The 19,736-nt window shown below is 40.6% G+C and overlaps 1 protein-coding gene across 3 annotated transcripts in view; it reads right to left on the minus strand.

Moving 5' to 3' along the window:
* Window positions 1-10,974: 10,974 nt before the first annotated feature.
* Fam204a (family with sequence similarity 204, member A) overlaps window positions 10,975-19,736 on the minus strand; it is a 33,441-nt gene continuing 24,679 nt past the window's right edge. For 2 of the 3 annotated variants that reach the window (XR_015621701.1, XM_087552403.1), the window contains 2 exons: window positions 16,586-16,692; window positions 10,975-16,104 (listed from right to left, as the gene is read on the minus strand). Coding sequence is in view for 2 of the 3 variants with exons in the window: in XM_087552403.1 (XP_087408529.1) it covers window positions 16,053-16,104; window positions 16,586-16,692 (159 nt within the window). In the remaining variant the exon portion in view is untranslated. 3 annotated transcript variants of the gene reach the window in all.

A 19,736-nucleotide genomic window follows, 5' to 3' on the forward strand; every position in this document is an offset into this window, starting at 1 on the left:
CTGCTCAAGAGGGCAAACTCAAGTCATTGCTTGAGAACTCCACCTAATGAAGGATTATAGACTTGGGTACACCATGAAGACAGTATAATGACTGCATTGTAAACAGAGCCCATAGAGAAAGGCTTCTGGTAGTGGCCTCCCCCTACTACTACACACCTCATCTTTTAAAACTTTAAAACAAGTGCCTTTCATTTCTAAAAGCTCAGAAACATGGAACCAATGCTGTGTCAACTTCAGGGAGCTTGATTTGCCTCAACAGTCCATATATCCAATATGGACTATTTCCATATTATATGATAGTATCCAATAGTCATAGGCTGGGACATTCTATATTTTAAGTTTTCTTGGCAATAAACTCAGATCTGTGGTAGAAAAACAAGAAATAACATCATGTTGACCTAACACCCTGTCACTGTGACACTGGTTCTGCCACCCAGCAGGGTCTACACACAGGGAACAGTTATTTACAAATCTAGGTCTTATTGGTACTGTTATTGCCAAATAAAATGTGACCTGAAAATGTGCCCAGAGCTGAAAAGATGTGAGCTCTGGGCTGAGTCCACTCTCTGACAGTTTTAGTAGCTGACTACAATAGAAATACAGACAGACAAAGGGTTGTTCATTCCTTCCTTTGCCAACTTCCGGTACACTTCTCAATGTCACTGTCTCAAGAACATTATCATGAGGAGAGCCACAATTATATGCATATTAAAACACTGAGCTATGAGTATGGACACATTCAAATTAAATTCCATATTCTTACTCCAGAAAGTAACCAGTGAGGGAAGGTCAGTTCGTCAGAGCTAAGGACTTAGGTTCTGGTTTCCCTGTCTAATGCTCCCAACCAGCATTCAAAGGCTTCTCTTTGTGATTTCTCTCTGTCTGGGATTTAACCTACAGAACTAAGCATTTCTTCAGTGTGCCTATAACTGCATGAAAAATGACATGACCTCCACCTTGAAGAATCTAATTCAACTGTGTAGTTGCACAAAGAGCATTGTCTCTACTCTGCTGACTATGACTTTACAATTTATGAAATAGACAGCATCTGCTGCAGTAGAAACTTACAGCATAATGAAGAACTGAAACAAAGTCCAACAGAGCAGCTGGGGGGTTGATAAGGACTATACAGAAAAAAGGAGCAACTCTCTGTACCCATAACTACCCTTTGGACAGCCAATGGCTACAGTAAAAACCTACAAATGATGATTATAGTGACTATCCTGACATTTATGTCCATTTCATCCCGGTTATGAAAGCACAAGGCATTAGTAGCTCATTCTAGAAGTATGTCTATATACATAGCTTAATGTTATTTTAAATGCTAATACACTTAAGTGCCCTAAACTGTTCAATGTTCTATGTCCCACCTCAGAGGCACAGCCTAAAATGCATTCTTCTATGTGCCACACACAGAATCATGAATGCACCCACAATGCTAATTTGGAAGTAGAAAGAGGGCCACCTCTTTGCAAAGCACCAAGTCTACCACAGCATAAAGAAAATATGGAAATAAGAGTGACACATGAACACATGAAGTTCAAGCAAGAAATGACTTTTCTTCAACACCACGGCATTTGTTGTACGATGATAGAAGAAGGCCTTTCTGGAATAACAGGATGGAAAAAAGGTAGATAGCAATCAGACAAGAGCAGGGTTATAGTTTGTTATAAGAGTGTAGAAAATTGTGCATGTTTTTGACAATAGGAATTTTGACATTACAAACTATAAGACACCACTGAAAGGACAGTAAACTCAGAGGTTTATCTTTGGAAGAAAGTTCTGGAATTGCTGTAAAGGTTGTATTGGTACGGAATTAAGCTGGAGACACCCAGACTTGGGAAAGGCTATTGAAATAGTTTGACTGAAAACTAATGAACAGGTCTATAACAGCTTCATAACAGCTTGTTGTGATCTGAAATCTTTTATGTCCCCAAAGGCCATGTGCTAAAGGCTTGAGTTTCATAGAACAGTGCCATCAGGAGGAGACAGAAATTTCAGGGCACAAAATCTACTCAGAAGAAATAGGTGATTACAGCCACATCCTTGAAGAGTATATTCAGATCTTTTTCTTCTTCCCTTGCTCTTATTTCATTGCTACTTCATAACTGCAATTTTGCTATTATGAATTGTAATGCAAATATCTGATATGCAGGTATCTGATAAGCAACACCTAAAGGGGTTGTAACTAGTCAGTTGAGAACCACTAATTTAAAGAAATCCAGAATGATAACCACCATGCATATATTACATAAAGCTCAAGAACTACAAATGAGACAAAAATTCTGAGCTGTTTTAGCTCACTATCACAACCGGAGGTACATAGACCAGGAGATTGTCTATCGTCTGTCCTTTTAAGTAAATGATAGTTATAAATATATATGAATGACGATGATGATTAGATAGGTAACTTCCCACTCAGCTTATACTCATTACCCCCAAAGGACACCCAGAGGGCACTGAAGGTGGAAGGGCAGAAGTTTTAGAAAAGGCTGGTGAGTCTGCATTCTGAGAGGAAAAGGAGGCCCTTTTGGGGTCCTGCAGCATAGTTTCCCTTACTGCTCAGATCTTTCCAGATGCACTGTCCCAACAGGTAGAAAAGTTCCAAGTTTTCTAGTTTTCCTGATAGAAGGAAACAGAGGCTGTGACTCATCCACATTGCCAAGAGTGAATGACAGACATATAGAGAGGCACCAGGCAATAATGCCACAGGCAGTGTCTACAGAGGCTGATGTCCAGGCAAAACTGACCACCACAGAGATCCAGCACATGCATCAGCAATTTTAGGATCTCTGAGCCTCAATGCCATGCAGCCTTTAGAGATGTAATATAGAAGGGTTGGGAGTGGAACTCAGCATAGGTCCCTCCTCTCTCACAAGTCCTTAGCCTCTGTATAGAATCCTCTTCTTTTGGCTCACTCCTCCTCACTTCCTACAGTCAAATTCCAGTCTTACTTTCTCAGTGAATTTTCCCAGTCCCTTCTCAGTTGGGTTGCATCTCCATTGTAATAACATTCTGGAAACACAAATGCCTTGATAACAGTTACCCCAGGGATACTTTTTAATCTTTGTGGTTGATGAGTGATCCTTTGGTGAAATCAATCTTCTCAACTACAGCGTAAGCTAAAAAGAATGACTGTAAGACTGTACTCTGTCCTGTAACAGATTGGCTCCTAGAAAACTGCCATGTGGAATTAAGGGTGTGTTGAATGAACAGATCATTAAATATTTCTTCTGATTTTGCTGCATCAAGACACTAAAATCCTCTGTTTCTGACTATTCCACATCAACCAACCACTCATCCTCCGCCTCCAGTCACCTGCAGAGCTTCAGATGCACATTCCTGTAGATCTTTCTACAGAGGACACACTGCTGAAAAAGTAACATGAACGGGTTGCATGGGAAATGATGGTGATCCTGCTGTCACTTGCCATTGTTATTCCTGGGTGGTCTTCTAGTTTTATGACTCATTGGCACACCAGGAGATGACTGGGTCCTTAAATTTTATGCAAATGGGTGATTTGCACAGGCCTTTCCCCTTATCCCTAGAAGGCCTTGTTGGCCAAGGGTAGAGATATGATAATACAGCCTTGCTCTGCCATTTACATGAGTTTAGTCTTGGAAAGTTCTACAATGTTCTTGCATATAAGTTTGTTTATATGTAAAGAGAGTATAATTATAGCTACCCCACTACGTCACAGAATTTTAAGATTAAAGAAGATAATATGAAGTGCTTTCCACTGAGCTGATATATTAAAAGGAGGAAAAAAGGAAGAAATAATTAATATTAATAATAATAATAATAGTGGTGGCAGCGGCTGTCTCAGCACACGTGAGAACCTGATGCACATTGCTGTCACCTATTCTGCCAAGGCCTTGCACCCTTGCAAGCATTAACATACTGGCCTGCCACTGTCTGAAGGACATCAGTTACTCCACAGAGCAGTGTCCCCTTCTGTTAAAGAACCCTTTCAAAATGACATGTATACCACTCTTCCTATTCAGATGGCATTTTGGGAGGAAACAAAGGTCAACCTGAATACTAATCAGGCATGGAACCAGCAACAACCATGCAATAATTATTATTAATAGTGATCACTTGCAAATAGTGTCTATTGCAAAATTCTCAGGAAAACCCTGACAAAATAGTTATTATTCTCACTTATATGAAGAACAAGAAAACCAGAATCAGAACACAGCTGTCCATATACCCTTCTCAAGCAACATAGTCATTTGGTGTGTGTTGTAACAATCAAGGAATTAACTTCCTGTGTATGGCAATACGTTTTTTTAGTGCCCAGTCCATGGAATCAACCACTGACTTGCCCAGAACCCCTTCTAAGAAAGGTCCTATAACAAAATGGTGAGCCCACTGATACTTAAACACATAGGCTATGAACAAGGTGCATGACAAGCTGGAAGGAAATCTTTTGTAATTCTGGTTGTACATTTAATTTTGCTGGTCATCCCAGTTTTCTCTTATACAGGTGGCTAATGTCTAAACTGGAATACAAATAGGTTCCTAAATAACAACGCTTCTTTTCCTAACAGGCATGTTTCTCTTTATGAGCCTGAAGCATTCCTTGTGCAGTCAGGTGTTATTTCCACATCCTTCTCATATCTACGCATGCTACATCTTCAGGTGTCTACAGAGTGAGCAAGCTGGAATAGCATGTTACGTGCTGTTGACCAAGCTGTACTGAAGGAGACACTGCCTTGAGGCAAGCTGTAGTGAGGTGCATAGCAGAGGATGTAAAATATTCAACCTGGACCTCGGGCTTGAGTTCTACAATATCAGAGACTTTCATCATTTCTCGTGTGTGTGTGTGTGTGTGTGTGTGTGTGTGTGTGTGTGTGTGTGTGTGTATCATGAAATATGAGAGGACAGGTGATAAAATGTTTTAAGATTTCAGCCAACTGTCACTATCTGTCACTAACTATCCCACCCAAGAGTGATATAACCTTTACAAAATCTTCACCTTTTCATTGTTAGTATCACTGGCAATTCTGCTGCATTACCTTTCTTGTTTAAAAGTAAATTAAAACAATCTAAGAAGGCAGATAATGTTTAATGGAAAAGGGCAGCAATGGGCTAATGGTTGCTTAGCAACCACTAGACATTGTATGCTGCTTCACTCCACCGAAGCCACAATGGTGGCTGTAATCCTTCTGCAGCCCCCTGGACAGCGTACAAGGCATGACAATTCCCTCTAGGCCCAAATAATTCCATTCTTTGTCTTGTGGATGCTTTCTTTTTCAACTCCAAATGGAGAAAACTCACTGCTTAATTCCTGAATATTCTAATGCTAGTATCTTTCCAGAACTCCAGCTGAACTTTGCAGATCTTCCTTTGGGTGGCACTACTTAAGGATTTGCATTCTTCCTCCCTTATGGTTTCCCCTTCCTATGGACTGATCCTGGTATTTTTGAAGGCCAAGCAAGATACTTGATAAGGCTGTTTGCCTTAATCTTCCCTCCTGCTTCCAGGAAGGTCTTGAATGCTCAGTTCTTTGAGGGTAAAGGAAAATCATAAGTCTCTGATAGCTGTATTTTCTCACAACTAGAAGATGAAGAAAAAAAATGGAAAATACACTGAGAACTGTCGGGACTTTAAACATAGACAATAAGAAAGAAAATGCATTTCTTCTAAATAATAGTTTGTCCTGACGATCATAATAAGGAGCCTAAAAGTGCCAGAAGTATGTTTACTTTGCTGTCCTTCAGTCCTAATGTGACTGGAAGTGGGTCTTATATGGCCTCAACTAGAACATAATTACAAGAGTGGTTGCCCATGACGGCTTGCTGAGCAGGGCAAAGTACATAGGAGTCAAATTGCCAGCTACTGTTTAGCTAGGCAACCCAGGAGTACTTAAACAAGTGTTTGCACAGATCTAAGAAACTTAGAAGGCGTGGGTGGACTAATAATGTATACAAATAAGTATTTATGTCCATATGCACATCTACAGAGAAGTTTTATAGCTTTCAAGCAGCTTAAAAGTCAGTAACACAGAAGATGAGAAAACAACATTGTAAAAGATCTCTGCTTTCAAAATGACATACTAAGAACAATTTAGCGAAGAAATATCTCAGGAAGGGTAAAATTTTAAAAAATTTGTTCCTGAGTTCATTAATTCTATCAGTTGATAATTTACTGAACACTTTGCCATATACATGAGACACTGAGGAAGGTCTGTGGTGCAGCATAGAAAGTAAAAGACCTGTTCGGTCATGGACCACAGCCTTGGGCAAGGACTTGTACTGAGCATATTGCATGCTGTATTTGTGTACGTTTATAAAATCTCTATAAGCCATATAAATTTATTTTACACAACCTCAAAGATACTACATCTCAAAATATCTATAAACAAGAGTTAACTCCAAAAGAGGTCCTTTCATTAGTTCATCATAGGCACTTACAACTGTGGAGTTCTTCGTGGCAAAATCTGAGGTGTGGGATATACTGAGAACAGCATGTTACCTGCTGTTGACCAAGCTGTACCGTAGGAGACACTGCTTTGGGACAAGCTGTAGTGAGAAGCAGGGCACAGCAGAGGACGGAGAACACTCAAACTGGATTGTGGCAAATTCTAAGTTCCAAAGAAAGCAAACTCTGCGTGGAATATAAGAACCAGGAGGGTCTTACTCTCCTGAAGATCCAGGAAGAAGAAAATGCTCTGGCCATGTCTTAAATAAAAAGGAATGGAGAATCTATACTGTTGAGTGCTTATGCACACAGGGTCTAAACTCTGCATGCTGGTTCCAACAACTCTACAGTGTAAGCTCGATGACAGTTCACAAAGGCCATGAGTGTCTGCAGCTAATGAGTGTCCAGGGTCTGAAGTCAAATTCATTCTGTCCCAAAGCCTGAGCTTCTCTATCTCTGTGTCTTCATTTGCCCGTATTTTAAAGACAGGGTCACATGTATCCTGGGCAACTAATTTTGAACCCATTACACAGCAGAAAATAAATTTGATTTTTCAAATCCCTTTGCCTCCACCTCATGAATGCTAGGATTCTATCTATACTCCACCATGCGTAGGTCATGTGGTGCCAGGGATTGAACTGGGGCTCTATACCTGCTAGGCAAACACTCTGCCAATTGAGCTACATCCCCAACCTCTTTGTGACATTTATCTTTGGCTCATCTAGGAATTCTTTGAAAATAGAGCTCACTACTGTTTCTTCCAGAAAATCTGCAGCATGCAGTAAAAAAACAATCATGCTACAAAACATTTGAACACAATTGTGTCAGAATCAGGAAGGATCTTGAGTCTGATCCCACTTATTAAATCAGCAAGTTATTCTGTTCTCAGGTGCCAAAGGACACTAGACTCCCAGGTAAGAGAGAACCAACAAGGAAGTTTATGACAGCAGTGGTATTGATAGTATAGGCCATTCTGATGGATACAGTGTGACTACAGGAGGGGGCGTGGTATCCGTAAACTGTGTAGTTTCATTAAAGGACAGCAACTTTTGAGTTTAGGGAATAAATGAAAGGGGAGTCTACATGGCTGGCTACTCATTGTTCTAGACCACCTATCTCCCGGGTTGCCCATCCCTGTACAGACAGAACAAAGGGTACAACGTGTAAGGTGCAATTCTTCACACAGGCATTGTGGCTGCTGTGGAGCACTTCTATATTAGTCTTCCACCTTCAGTGGTACCTCGTTTGGGTGCTCCTCCCACCCCCATCTTTTTCAGAAGAACCTAACACAGAGAAAGATCACCGATGTCAGGTTATACATCCTTAAGTTGCAGAGCTGGGATCTGAATCTTGTTGCCCTGCAGTCCAGCACTGCTTCACTATTCTGCCATTTGTATGTCAGCAACGCGGCCCTCTTTTTGTCTATTGGTCACTGTTATAGTCTCATCCTGTGTGTACATCAGAATCCCACCAAATCTTGTTTCAGTGGTGTCTAATTTAGATCCTACATTAGGTGGTGCTGGTATTGCTGGCCAGGATTGCTTGGATACCACTATGGTCCAGCAGAGTTTACCTGTCTTCCCTACTAGAACAGAAACTCTACAAAGCCTGTGATTGTTTAGTTCAGCATGATTTCCATCACAAATTTACTAAAGAATGTGGATAAGGGTATTCTTCCAGAGTTTGTTATCTGACCTTAACCTTGAAATATCCTCCACTGGCACCCTGACAGTTAAGACCCTTGGGTAGTCCTCCCTGCTTCAAAGCCGGAGAGGTAAAGGGACTGGACAAGGATCTTGCAGGTGGAAGCAGGAAAATCACTTCTAATGGACCCAAATAATTTACAAGGCTCCAACTGCAAAAATAGTTGCAGCCACTTCTGATACACAGACACATCTGAGGGCTGTTCGCCACTGGGAACGAAATTTTTATACATGTGGACTTTGGGTTTTCTGTCCAGTGTAGACTAAACCATTTTGGTTTCAAGTTCATCACTGCATATTGCTTTGTCTACACAATCTCCTGGGACAGATGCTCACCCACTGAACACATCCAGGATGTCTTGTCCGGGTGCTTGTTGCACACATGAGCATGTGAAGAGGGAAGCTCTTCACGTAGCTATCTTCAGTACACACCAGAGAACTGCCTCAGTGGGTACATTCCCCAATGCTGTCCTGTTTGCTAAGTTCACCCCTATTCTAGAAAGCTGCCCTTCACTGAGGAGGACTTCCCCAGCAGATGCTGCCTTTCCCTAGGCCCTGTAAAGTGACATGGGCAGGATTTGTGTGGCACTCTGTCTGCCCCTGGGTGCCAGTGTTGCTCTGTTAAGTCATTTCAATTTTGTCAGCTCTGCATCATTCTCTTTTTTTCAAGTATGTAAGTGTCCACATCACTTTCAGAACAGACTTGAGGTACCATTTCAAGGAAACCCACCTAAGGCACCGTGCACTTCCAAGGCAGCTTAAGGTTTCTTGTGACATAACTCGACTCCCTGTAAACAACGGCCACCTCTTCACTGTCCTCTTGCTGGACAGCTCAGTAGCTTCTGTTGATGGCATGGCACCCTTTAAAAACCTCTCCTCAACCTGTCTTCTGCAGCAACCTTTTCTGCACCCCCCCCCCCCATCTCTGGAGCTGTCCATTTGACATTTCTAGCACATTCCCTAAGACCCATGATGTAGCAAGTCTAAATTATGCCTGGCATTCCTTTGATATTACTTAGAATAAGAAGCCTGCTATCTTCCTTTGTCATGGCATGCATCAGGATCCCCAGAAATACCCTATTCCAACCAACTCCCTGGATCCAGACTCCCTGCATCATCTACAGAGCAGCAATCTGGGTCAGGCCAACTCTGAAGCTTCAGAACCTTCTTGATCCTCCTCCTTTGTGCTTGCTGTTCCTCAAGTGCGTCTCCTGCTCCTTCTGCCTGGGATGCTTTTTCTTCAAAGTCTTCCTGGTACAGTCTGACAGTCCTTCATGAGACTTGGCCCTCTCAGTGCCTCTGCCTCACTCCCTGAGCACAACGATGTCCATTCGGCACTTACTCTACCCTGCCACCACACACTACGTTGTCAAAATAAGCTATTTTAGCAAGGCTTTGGCAACACATCTGAGTGAAAGTGACTGTCCCAAATTACAAAGATTAGTCTGTGTTTCATATCAGCAAAGCTTATCTCACCATAGCATGGTCATGTGTGATAGAGACAATGCAACAGATGCTTCTAGCTACTCATTACATCGATTTCCTCTTCTTCCTGAAAACAGCAATCTGTATTCCCCAGTCTCCCTTGTTGTAACCTCTAGATGATTAAGGTGGTGACACTTAAGGTTTCCTAAGCGACGGTAGAAAGTTGCTGGCAGCCTGGATCTTTCAATGATTGCATGAAGCAGAGGCTCCTGGTTGTAGAATCAATCTTTGCTCCTCAGATGAACAAAAAAGCAACTCCTACTGTGCTTGAGTTATTACATTTTAGAAGACACATTCATGACAATTTCCTGACAATTGATGATATGGACAGGCACTGAGACAGCCTTTCTAATGTAGGGACATGCTAATACCATTGAGGACAAACTCCTAGCTTAAAATTACAAAGGGATGTACAAAGCAGTACATTCATTCTTCAGTCATATACCACCAGTGGAAGCTGGGAAAGTGAGGGCATCAACATGCCCATTCCCATGAGCACTAGAGTATCAGTCATTAAGCTAGACAGCAACTATAGCCAGCTAGGAACCGGGACATGTGACAAATGACCAGTAACTTCAGTGTGTAGGCCTGGGCTACTTCAGTTAACACATGTGGGTCATTTCTGTGTTCAGAAAACAACTGAGTCGTTAATAACTATGTAAATGCTAAGCTGTCTAAGACTTAGTCTACAGTATTTCCTAATAGATTGCATTTACTCATCTCTGCATGCACCAGAATCACTTCAGAGCTAACAGAGAGGAGGATTTCAACAAATGTTTCTGATATTACTGGGGTAGGAATTCAAAGGAACTCAAAGCTTCAGTTTTACCACTCCCTATGACATTCATAATTACTTCTAGTATCATCCACTTTACAAATAAATACACTTTTCTTTCTGGGTAGTCATAATTGTATGCTATCCATCAAATAATAAAACCTCGAGAGCTGAGACATTTAGCCTGGAGACGAAGTGATATATTAACTTCTTGATCAAATGCCAGAGCTTACAGATGAAAATAAAACAGACATCAATAATTACAGCTTGTACTGGAGTTGGTTTCTTAAGCTCCGGGTTCAATGAACAAGTAATAACTGGACAGACACACCCTTCAGAAATGAGAGGTGGGAAAGGATTACCTCACTCCATTCTCACTCCTGGAACTGAGCAACTTAACAAGAGGTGGCCACAAACTCAGGAGGTGGCAGGTAGCAATTGCTCAAGGGGTACCAGACAGATGCAGGGAGAAACCTGGCACAGGAGCATTTGGGAGTGAAGCACAGCCCTCCCCCTTTTCATTCCTGCATATTACCACCCTAAGAAGTCTGATCTGAATGTGGACGACAGATACTAAACACCCCATGCTTAAAAATCTTACTTAGAAATTTTATTGTTTTCTTCTTGAGTTAAAAAGGGGATTACTAATACCAATAAAATGCAATTATGTCTCGGTTACTTTTTAATTTTACGAGCAGATCTGAAAACATAATGTACTTTGTGTCATTTCATAAACTGTCCCACCAGAGCCTGTAGCTGGGTTCCAGAGATCGGATTCCCCACAGTCAGCAGGCAAGAAGCTACTCTGAGGGCATTACTGCCATTAAGACCCTCTGGGGACAGCCACATCCACCCGCAGGACACTCGCCAATGAGCAGGAGAGAGAGATGGCAAAGAGGCACCATATTTCATTCCAACCCCAGACTCAAAGCTGCTTCATGGCCACCACAATTTGCCACTGCTCCCTGAGTTCAAGGGCTTCTTCCACAGTCAGTCTGCTGGTTACAGCCATACCACCAACATGCATGTGAGGAATTTTTTCCTTTCAAGATGGAGAGTAAGGATAGGAATAAGACAAACTAAAGAATGCAGCTCTCAGTCTCCAGCGTGGAAAATGGTTGTTTGCTTTAGTATCTTATAAAGATCAAGAACGGGTGCTCAAAGCTCAGTGAACATTGTAGACGAGAGAACTGAAGCAAAGAAAGAACCAGGGGATGGGGAGGATGCTGTCTTATGCTACCTGCTATAGCTGAGGACAGTGCACAGGAGGCCAGCACAAGATTAAGCCAGTCAACATTCCAACACACTCAGGAAGAAGCTCAGGGGGCCCCGATCCTAGCTGAAGAGCTCTTGGCTGGTGATGGCTGCTGGATGAGATGATTTTGGGGATAGTGACCACTGTAGATTACCAAAGCTCTGGTGGAAGGATTCACACACCTATTTACGTAGGCAGCACTAATAAGACCCAGTAGGTGGTTATCATCATCATCATCATCATCATCATCATCATCATCATCATCATCATCATCCTCATCCTCACTGTTATTATTTTTATGTAGATGAAAGTGAAGGGGACATGTTAGGGAATGGGAGTGGATATGATCGAGATACACAGTGTGTGTGTGTGTGTGTGTGTGTGTACATACATGAAACTGTCAAAGAGCAAAAATAGTCTTTAAACCACTAAGAAATTTTAAAAGTACACATATACATTAATAAAATGCCTTAATACGCTATATAACATTAACTTTGAAAAATACAGACATGTTCTAATTAATACATAATAAAAGTAAATCAAGTGGGCTGAGAAGATATTGCAGTGCTGTGAGTTAGAGGCCTGGAATTCAGATCCCTGGGATAGGCATAAAAGTTGGGCAACCATGGTGGCCTTCTAGTCCTAGCACTCAGTGGGTAGAGACAGGATCCTCAGTCATGCTGACTAGATGAACTGAATATAGTCATACACACAATGCACAACACACATATACATAGTGAGTGAGGAAAAGCACATAAAACCTGACTGCTGCCTGGAGTCTGTAAAGCCCCCAGCTTTACAGAGCACTTTAGGCTTGTTACCAGGCTAGAAGGCACTGATGCCACAAATACCAATCTGCACTTGCTTCTGGAAAAAGATTTTGCACATTTTGTCCAAGTATTGCTATTTATTTCATCAAAGTCAGAGCTAAGACTTTAGTAGAGTGTAAATTTTAAGCCAATAAATAAACTGTTGGCTTTAAAAAAATATTAAGTTGACATGCAAAGTGTTCTCACCCCTGCCAGAAACTAAAAGTAGGCAAATTCTGCCAACATGAAAAACTTGAATTATATCAGTTGGTTTTGAATTTGATGTCCACGTTTCAAAAATGGAACCTGATAAAACATAAATTACCTTGTATAACATATTTAGTTATTAAGATATGTATTTTCAAAAGCATAGCCATTAATTTTTCCCTAACAAAACGAATGCAGACATTTTGAAAGTAATACACTCATATTTTAAGAATTTTAATTTCTTGGGCTGGGGTGATGGGTAACAGCATTTGCTGCACAGGGAGGAGGCCCTGAGCCTGGATCCCAAAACTCATGTAAAAGCCAGGCATGGCCATGTGCAGTCCTGCCTGACAGGCTCTAGGCTCACTCCAGGTTCAGTGAGAGACCCCATCTCAAATGAGGTAGAGAAGACTAGAGAAGAATGCCCAGGCATGCAGCAACAAACACCACACACATACAAACAAGAATTCTAAGTTTTCCTCAGCTGTCAATAACCTAAGTTACTAAAGTACTTCAAAGACAGTTTAGACAAAAGGTGTAAGTGGCATCACATTTTAAGTGTGAGGTTTACAGTTGTTACCTAACATTCAAACAGCATTTTATTTCTGTCAGGGACCTGCCCTTCCTTCATCTGCCTATCCCCAAGTAAGTGCTTGAGATTTATTATCAATGGCAGAAGTCAGAATTTAACTGCTGATTTACAGTCTTGGCTGAGGTACTTAACTGTCATCAGAACTAATTATAGCAAGCTTGAGATTACATATTCAAACTCTCCTTTTGGTGAAAGAAAGAGAATGTTCTGCTGGAATCAGAAACACCCTGAGGGCTCCTAAACAAGAATGCACTACCAATTTTACTTCTCAAAACCAAGCAGTAAAGCTCAAAATTACTGTTCTTCAGTACACTGTTCTGGCCTCAAGTACTCAGACAATAAATCATGTTACATTAATGCCATACCAATGGCCTAAAACATATTAATCTCACTCAACAGTAACTGACATTCACATTACTAATCTAATTCAAGTGTTCTGAGGTAGTAAATGCAGATGTTGAAGCTTCAGGGACCAAGGTTATTACTGATCCACTAAGAACCTTACTTTCATGTGGCCAGAATAGGAAGGACAAATGACTACACCCTGTAGGTAACACTGCTATTCTAGGAATAATGCTGCCAACTTATTGTTCTAAAGAATAAAGTATCTAAGTTATACTAAAGTTCATCTAAAATAAAACTAATACCAAATAAGAGACCAGCAGATAAACAAAAGGCACCATGCCCCTTCCTCACCCAATCCTTCCTTCTTACTTTCTGACCACAGCAGTGTATTTTAAAACCTTTTACATTCCATGCCCACAAAGTAGAAAGTTAGGAGATGTGACTTCCCGCCAACTGAGTCCCCTTCTGACCTGACTACTCTCCACTCTGTTAAAATGCCCCATAGACACAGGCAGTCCCAGAATGTGGGACTGGCATAGTTAAGGTCCAGAAGTTAAGGGCACTGGCTATTCTTCCAAAGGATCTGGGGAGCCATGTGGTATCTCACCACCATTCAAAGCTCCAGTTCCAGGAATAGAACACCTCTTTTTTTGGCCTCCATAGATACTAGGCATGTACATGGTACACATGCATACATGCAGGCAAAACATCCATACACATAAGATGTAAATAAATATATCTTAAGAAACAAAACAAAACCTAAAATGGGCATTTAGAGGCAAACTGCTAGCACTGGTGTGGGTGAAAGGGCTTGGGAAACTAGACTCTAAGTCACAGGCTCCTAAGTCTGACCCACATGAAAAATACATTGTTAAAAGTCACTAGACCTATGGAAGTAAATTTAAGGAAATACAAAATTAAGGCAGAGCCCCAAGGAGAACTCATGTTCTAGGGCCTTAAATACAAAACGATCCATACTAGGAATTAGGTGTACAGTGGGTGGAAAAAATATTCCTGTATCATTAAACACATATTCACCCATTAGGAGTCCAAAGTAGGTTGCTGTAAGTGAGTACTCAGGAACATCTATGAAGATACCTTTTCATTAAGATGAGTCAGTGGATATCCATTCTCCTAGATCTTGCTTTTTGCTCTTTGCTTCTTCTCAACTAAATGAAGGTAAGATTTGATATTTGGACTTTTTTTTTTTAAACACTCATTGGCTCCCTAGGTCTTATTTTATTTATATGAGTACATTGGAGCTGTCTTCAGACACACTAGAAGAAGACATCAGATCTCATTACAAATGGTTGTGAGCCACCGTGTGGTTGCTGGGAACTGAATTCAGGATCTCTAGATGAACATTCAGTGCTCTTAACAGCTGAGCTAGCTCTCTCCAACCCCCGATTTTTGGGCTCTTAATTACCCACTTACTCTTCATATAGAGAAAATTTTCATAACACCATATGTTAATAAAACAGTGACTATTTTAAGTCTAAAATGATACAATCATGTTCATGACTCACTTCTCACATATCCACATATGGTCTTGCTAGTTATCAAATGACTTCTAAAACCTCTTCCCCTTAGGACTATAAACACACACCTAAGGACAGTGACTTCCCAGGTATCAGTTCTCTCTTTTGTCTCATTAATTCATTCCATCTTTCAAAGAGTTTCCAGGAGAAGGGGTTAAAACAAACAATCACTTAGACAATCCAAAGTTATGTTATCTTGAGTTACAACTGTCTGTCTAGCACAACCAGACCATTTCCTTTTCATAAACAATCATAACATAAAGAAACACATTGTTGAGAGATATTGAGAAAGGTATTTTCTAGGCAAATCTGAATTTAAATCATTATCCAAATAATATAGTATGTTCACCTTTTACTCTAATTATTTGCACTAACACTGCACAAAAAAATTAATCAACTGCTCTTACTATGTGACTAAGTAATATTACTTTTACCTCCAAAAAGAAGCAATAATTATATTTAATGCATTAAAGTAACTAAAGTCATTTGTAAAATCAGTAACTTGAAAAACTATTTATGACTAATCCATTATAAACAAAGCCAATCTTAAAAACACAATCCTAGAAAAAGTACAGTCATGCTAAGAACAGATAAGGAAGTCGAAGGACCTCACAGGCTATGCTAGACCAAACAGATCAAACACAAAATTGATCTTAAACTGTATGTTTATACAAACAAATAAATACCTATCTTTTTTTCTTGTACATATGCTTAACTTTCTTACAAAAATATAAAAATGTTCTTTTCCATCAAAAACTTCTGAGAAAACAGATTGAAGGGTTTATGATCAGCTCTGAAGTTTTATGCTTATCTTTTTCTAACTTTATCAATTTCCTGACATATTTAACCCAACCCAGAAAATCTTTTCAGCAAACGAAGCATGACAGCTATAAATAAATGTCTTGAAGAACTCTGCAAGGTCACATATAGCCCATGTTGCTTTTGGTTTCCCATCTCTTCTTTGCTTCAAACCTAAAATGAAGAGCATAAAAATCTTAACTTATTTCTAAAATAAAATACTATACTAAAGTAACATATTTTGTAAGCACCCAAAGCACTGACACTTTTACAAACAGCACTGGCTGAGGTAAGGCCTCCATGTTTACCACCTCACAACTACTTTCACTGAGACATAAGACCCTGGGGAAGTGGCCTACAAACTGGATTCCACGGATGAGCAGACTTTTCCACAATTCCTACCAACTCAACAGAATCATGATTTCTTTTTTTTTTCTTTAAGTTTAAAAAATTATTTTTAGTTTGTGTGCCTGGTTATTTTGCCTGCATGTGTCTGTTTACAATATGCATGCCTGGTCCCCACACCCAGAAGAGGGCATCAAATCCCCTGGAACTGCCCGGTCGTAGGCAAGTATGTGCTTGGAACTGAACCCTGGTGCTCTTAAATGCTGAGTCAACTCTTCTATCTCAGGACACAAGTCTTAAGTGAACTTACCCCCACGCCAGTTTCTTCTTCTTTCGAGCAGCCTGTGAATTTTCAGCCTCCTTTTTGGCTTTAACAAACTTGTGGCAGGCAATTGCTTTGGCAATTTTTACACCAAGCTAAGAATTATGGGAGGAAAAAAGGAAAGAAAATGTGAAAAGAAATATTCTAGCTAGTACTGCAAGAATTATAATAGTACAAAACATTGGGAGTACATTGTTCAGAAGCCATGTTTAAAACTAAGAAATCCTATGTTCAGGCCCCTTGAATGAGGCATAACAAATCTATAGATATGGTTTTGATTTCTCTTCACTACCCAAATATCCACTGTCCTACTTGCCCCATCTCCTGGATGGAAATCCTTCCCAAACTCAGACCCTTTGAGGTCCACTACAGCAGTCATGAGGCCCTGCAAGCTCCCTCAGCTACTCTGTAGGCTGAGTGGGAATTTGTCCTGATAAGGCTGAAAACAGACTGACAGAGACGTCAACTTTCTTTGCTCTGGGCTAGAATTACAGTGGCTCAGTATGGTCACACCAGTTATCGCATGCTGATCAGAGGCTCTGATTGGCAGTCACAGATGGGATTAATGAAACATGGGGAAGCTAATTACTACTTCATAAATACACTCTGCATGATGGGCAACAGCTTTTAAGTCTCTGAGAGAGAAAAGAATATAGGGGGAATCAGGAAGTAGAGAAGCTGGACTCCAGGATCCAGCTGCTCCTGTGCTCAGGCTTTCCTGACTTCTAACTGCTGCCTTACAAGATTCATCTAACATGAACCCAAACCCAGATGTCTTCTCTAGCTCAGCCTGTAAGTCTCTGCTTCTGCATTTCTCTAGCACTCACCAGCTTGCAAAGCATTTCCTAGGAGCATCCCTAGGCAGCAATACCAGTACATAAGTTTAATGTAAACTGTCCATGTATGTGTGACTCAAATCCACTAAGAACTAGGATGAATCCAGGTTGGCATGGTGGGACACACCTGGAATCCCAGTAAAAGGATCCTATCCAGTGAGGTAAAGCTGTATGCATAGCATAGTGAGCACCAGGCCACTCAGGGATACATAGCTAGACTCTGTCTCAAAACAAAGAAAGATTTATACCAACACAGGCTTTCAATCTTTCTGATGTTTCTTGGATTTTCTATTCTTTCATTCAACTAAACAGATGTTAGAAGACAGGCAGACTGGTAGAACAAGGACACACACGCAGCCAGTGAAATTATCCTATCAAAATCTGAGTTTTAGAGATCTGCTCGGCAGTTTAAGAAGGTATGGATGGAACTAAAGAGCTCAAGTACAAGATATCAACTTAGCAAGGTGAAATCTGCAATGCTTGACACATCTTTCAGCTGATCTTGTCAGATCTCTAAAACTCAGACAGATTCTTCCTCTCTGAGTAGGGCAAAACACACAGCTTGCAAGGTAGGATGGGATAGGGGACCATGACACAGAGATCCTGCCTCAAACAAGATGTAAAGTCTGAACTGATATTCAAGGCTATTCCCTTTCTACACCTGAACCATAGAACATAGGTGTACACACACACACACACACACACACACACACACACACACACACACATTCAGATTTTAAAAATGTTAAAGGTTAATCAAGGGGCTGAGCATTACTATATCTCAGGAGAAAAGGAAACTCAAGAAAGGCGCTGTGGCATCATTATTCACTAAGATAAAATTCCTTTTACTGAAACCCTATGTACTTGTCATACATGAAAAAAACTTAAGTTAGCACCCTCTGCTCAGGTTAATGCAGTGGCTACTATAGTGTCAAAAGAATCTACAAATAGCAATGGCTTAACTTTTATTTGTTTCACTGAAGTCCCTGAAGGCAGCAGGGCCCTCATACATCTTGTGGTATCAGAATGTGGCAGAAGCAGAGGATCTCCTATTGGCTCATAAAATTACACAGATATGTTTCTGATCAGTGTTAATCACATAACTGCAGCTAAACACAAGGGGACTAAGAGGTATGGGAATAAAACTGGATACCTGAAGGGTACTAAGTGAACCTAAGAAGTTGTCTTCTGTCACCAAGAGCAGCTGTGACCTGTGTTTAAGATGCACAGCATTCATGCGGATGGCTTAATCTCCATCCTGCAACATTCATTCCCTGAACATCTCTATTTCCCTGTTAATTCCATGCCTTTGCATTACAAACCAAGTAAGATGCCCTAGTGGTGTAATTGGTTAATATCTGGTACTTTTACAACAAACCAAATGAAACAGTGATGGGTGATATGGTTTACTAACTCCCCCAGGTCAAAGTCCTATTTACCTCTCAGCTACTTGGTATTATATTTAAATTCATGGAAACCGTATCTGCTATACACCATTACCATGAGTGAGAGTTCTTTCCCAAACTGTTGTAAAAACCAAGCTACAGCTCTGTATTATTAATACTGAAGTTCCTAGTCTGAGTTGCCCAGATATGGTACAGACAAGTCAAGACGCTCAAATGAACGGACTCTCCACCCGACCAGATGGAAATGCTTCCAGTATTCCTACAAAGCTACATCAAAGCCAAGCACAGAATCACCAGCACTGAGGTAAAGTTGCAAAGACCACGATCAAGGCACAGCATAATCTTTAAGAATTCTTTATACTGCACAGTGGGCTCCATACCACATTCCTAGAAGCAATTTCACACAATGCTCCTAAAGGGTGCGTTTTCTACCCACTTTAGACTAAGGACCAGGTTAAATGGAATGTTCTTCACTCAACCAATAAACACTACAACAAGGCTGTTCTATGGTTGGGGTGTGTGTGTGTGTGTGTGTGTGTTTACAGAAAAAAAGCTTTTGGTTTCTATGGATAGTGAAAATCTATAGTAGTTTTGACTTTTGCATTCTTAAATGAATGTGTTTTACTCATCTCTGTGGAGAATGAAATGGAACAAGGATATCTAGAAATACAAAAGGATAATAAGACCGTTAATGAAGAGCCCATCAAGAAGAAACATATTTTTTAGTCAAGATGACAAACCTGAATTTCAGAATATAAAAGAATATTGTGCTGTACATCTCTATGACAAACAAATAAAATAGGCAGACTAGAATTACTCTTTTACTTCTCTAAAAGAAAAAATTCATCTTCCTGGCCAATGTAAACACCCCAAAAGCTTGCTCAATGGTTTATATAT

The sequence above is a fragment of the Rattus norvegicus genome, chromosome 1 (genome assembly GCF_021556685.1).
Source record: "Rattus norvegicus strain SHRSP/BbbUtx chromosome 1, alternate assembly SHRSP_T2T, whole genome shotgun sequence".
Taxonomy (NCBI): Eukaryota; Metazoa; Chordata; class Mammalia; order Rodentia; family Muridae; genus Rattus; species Rattus norvegicus.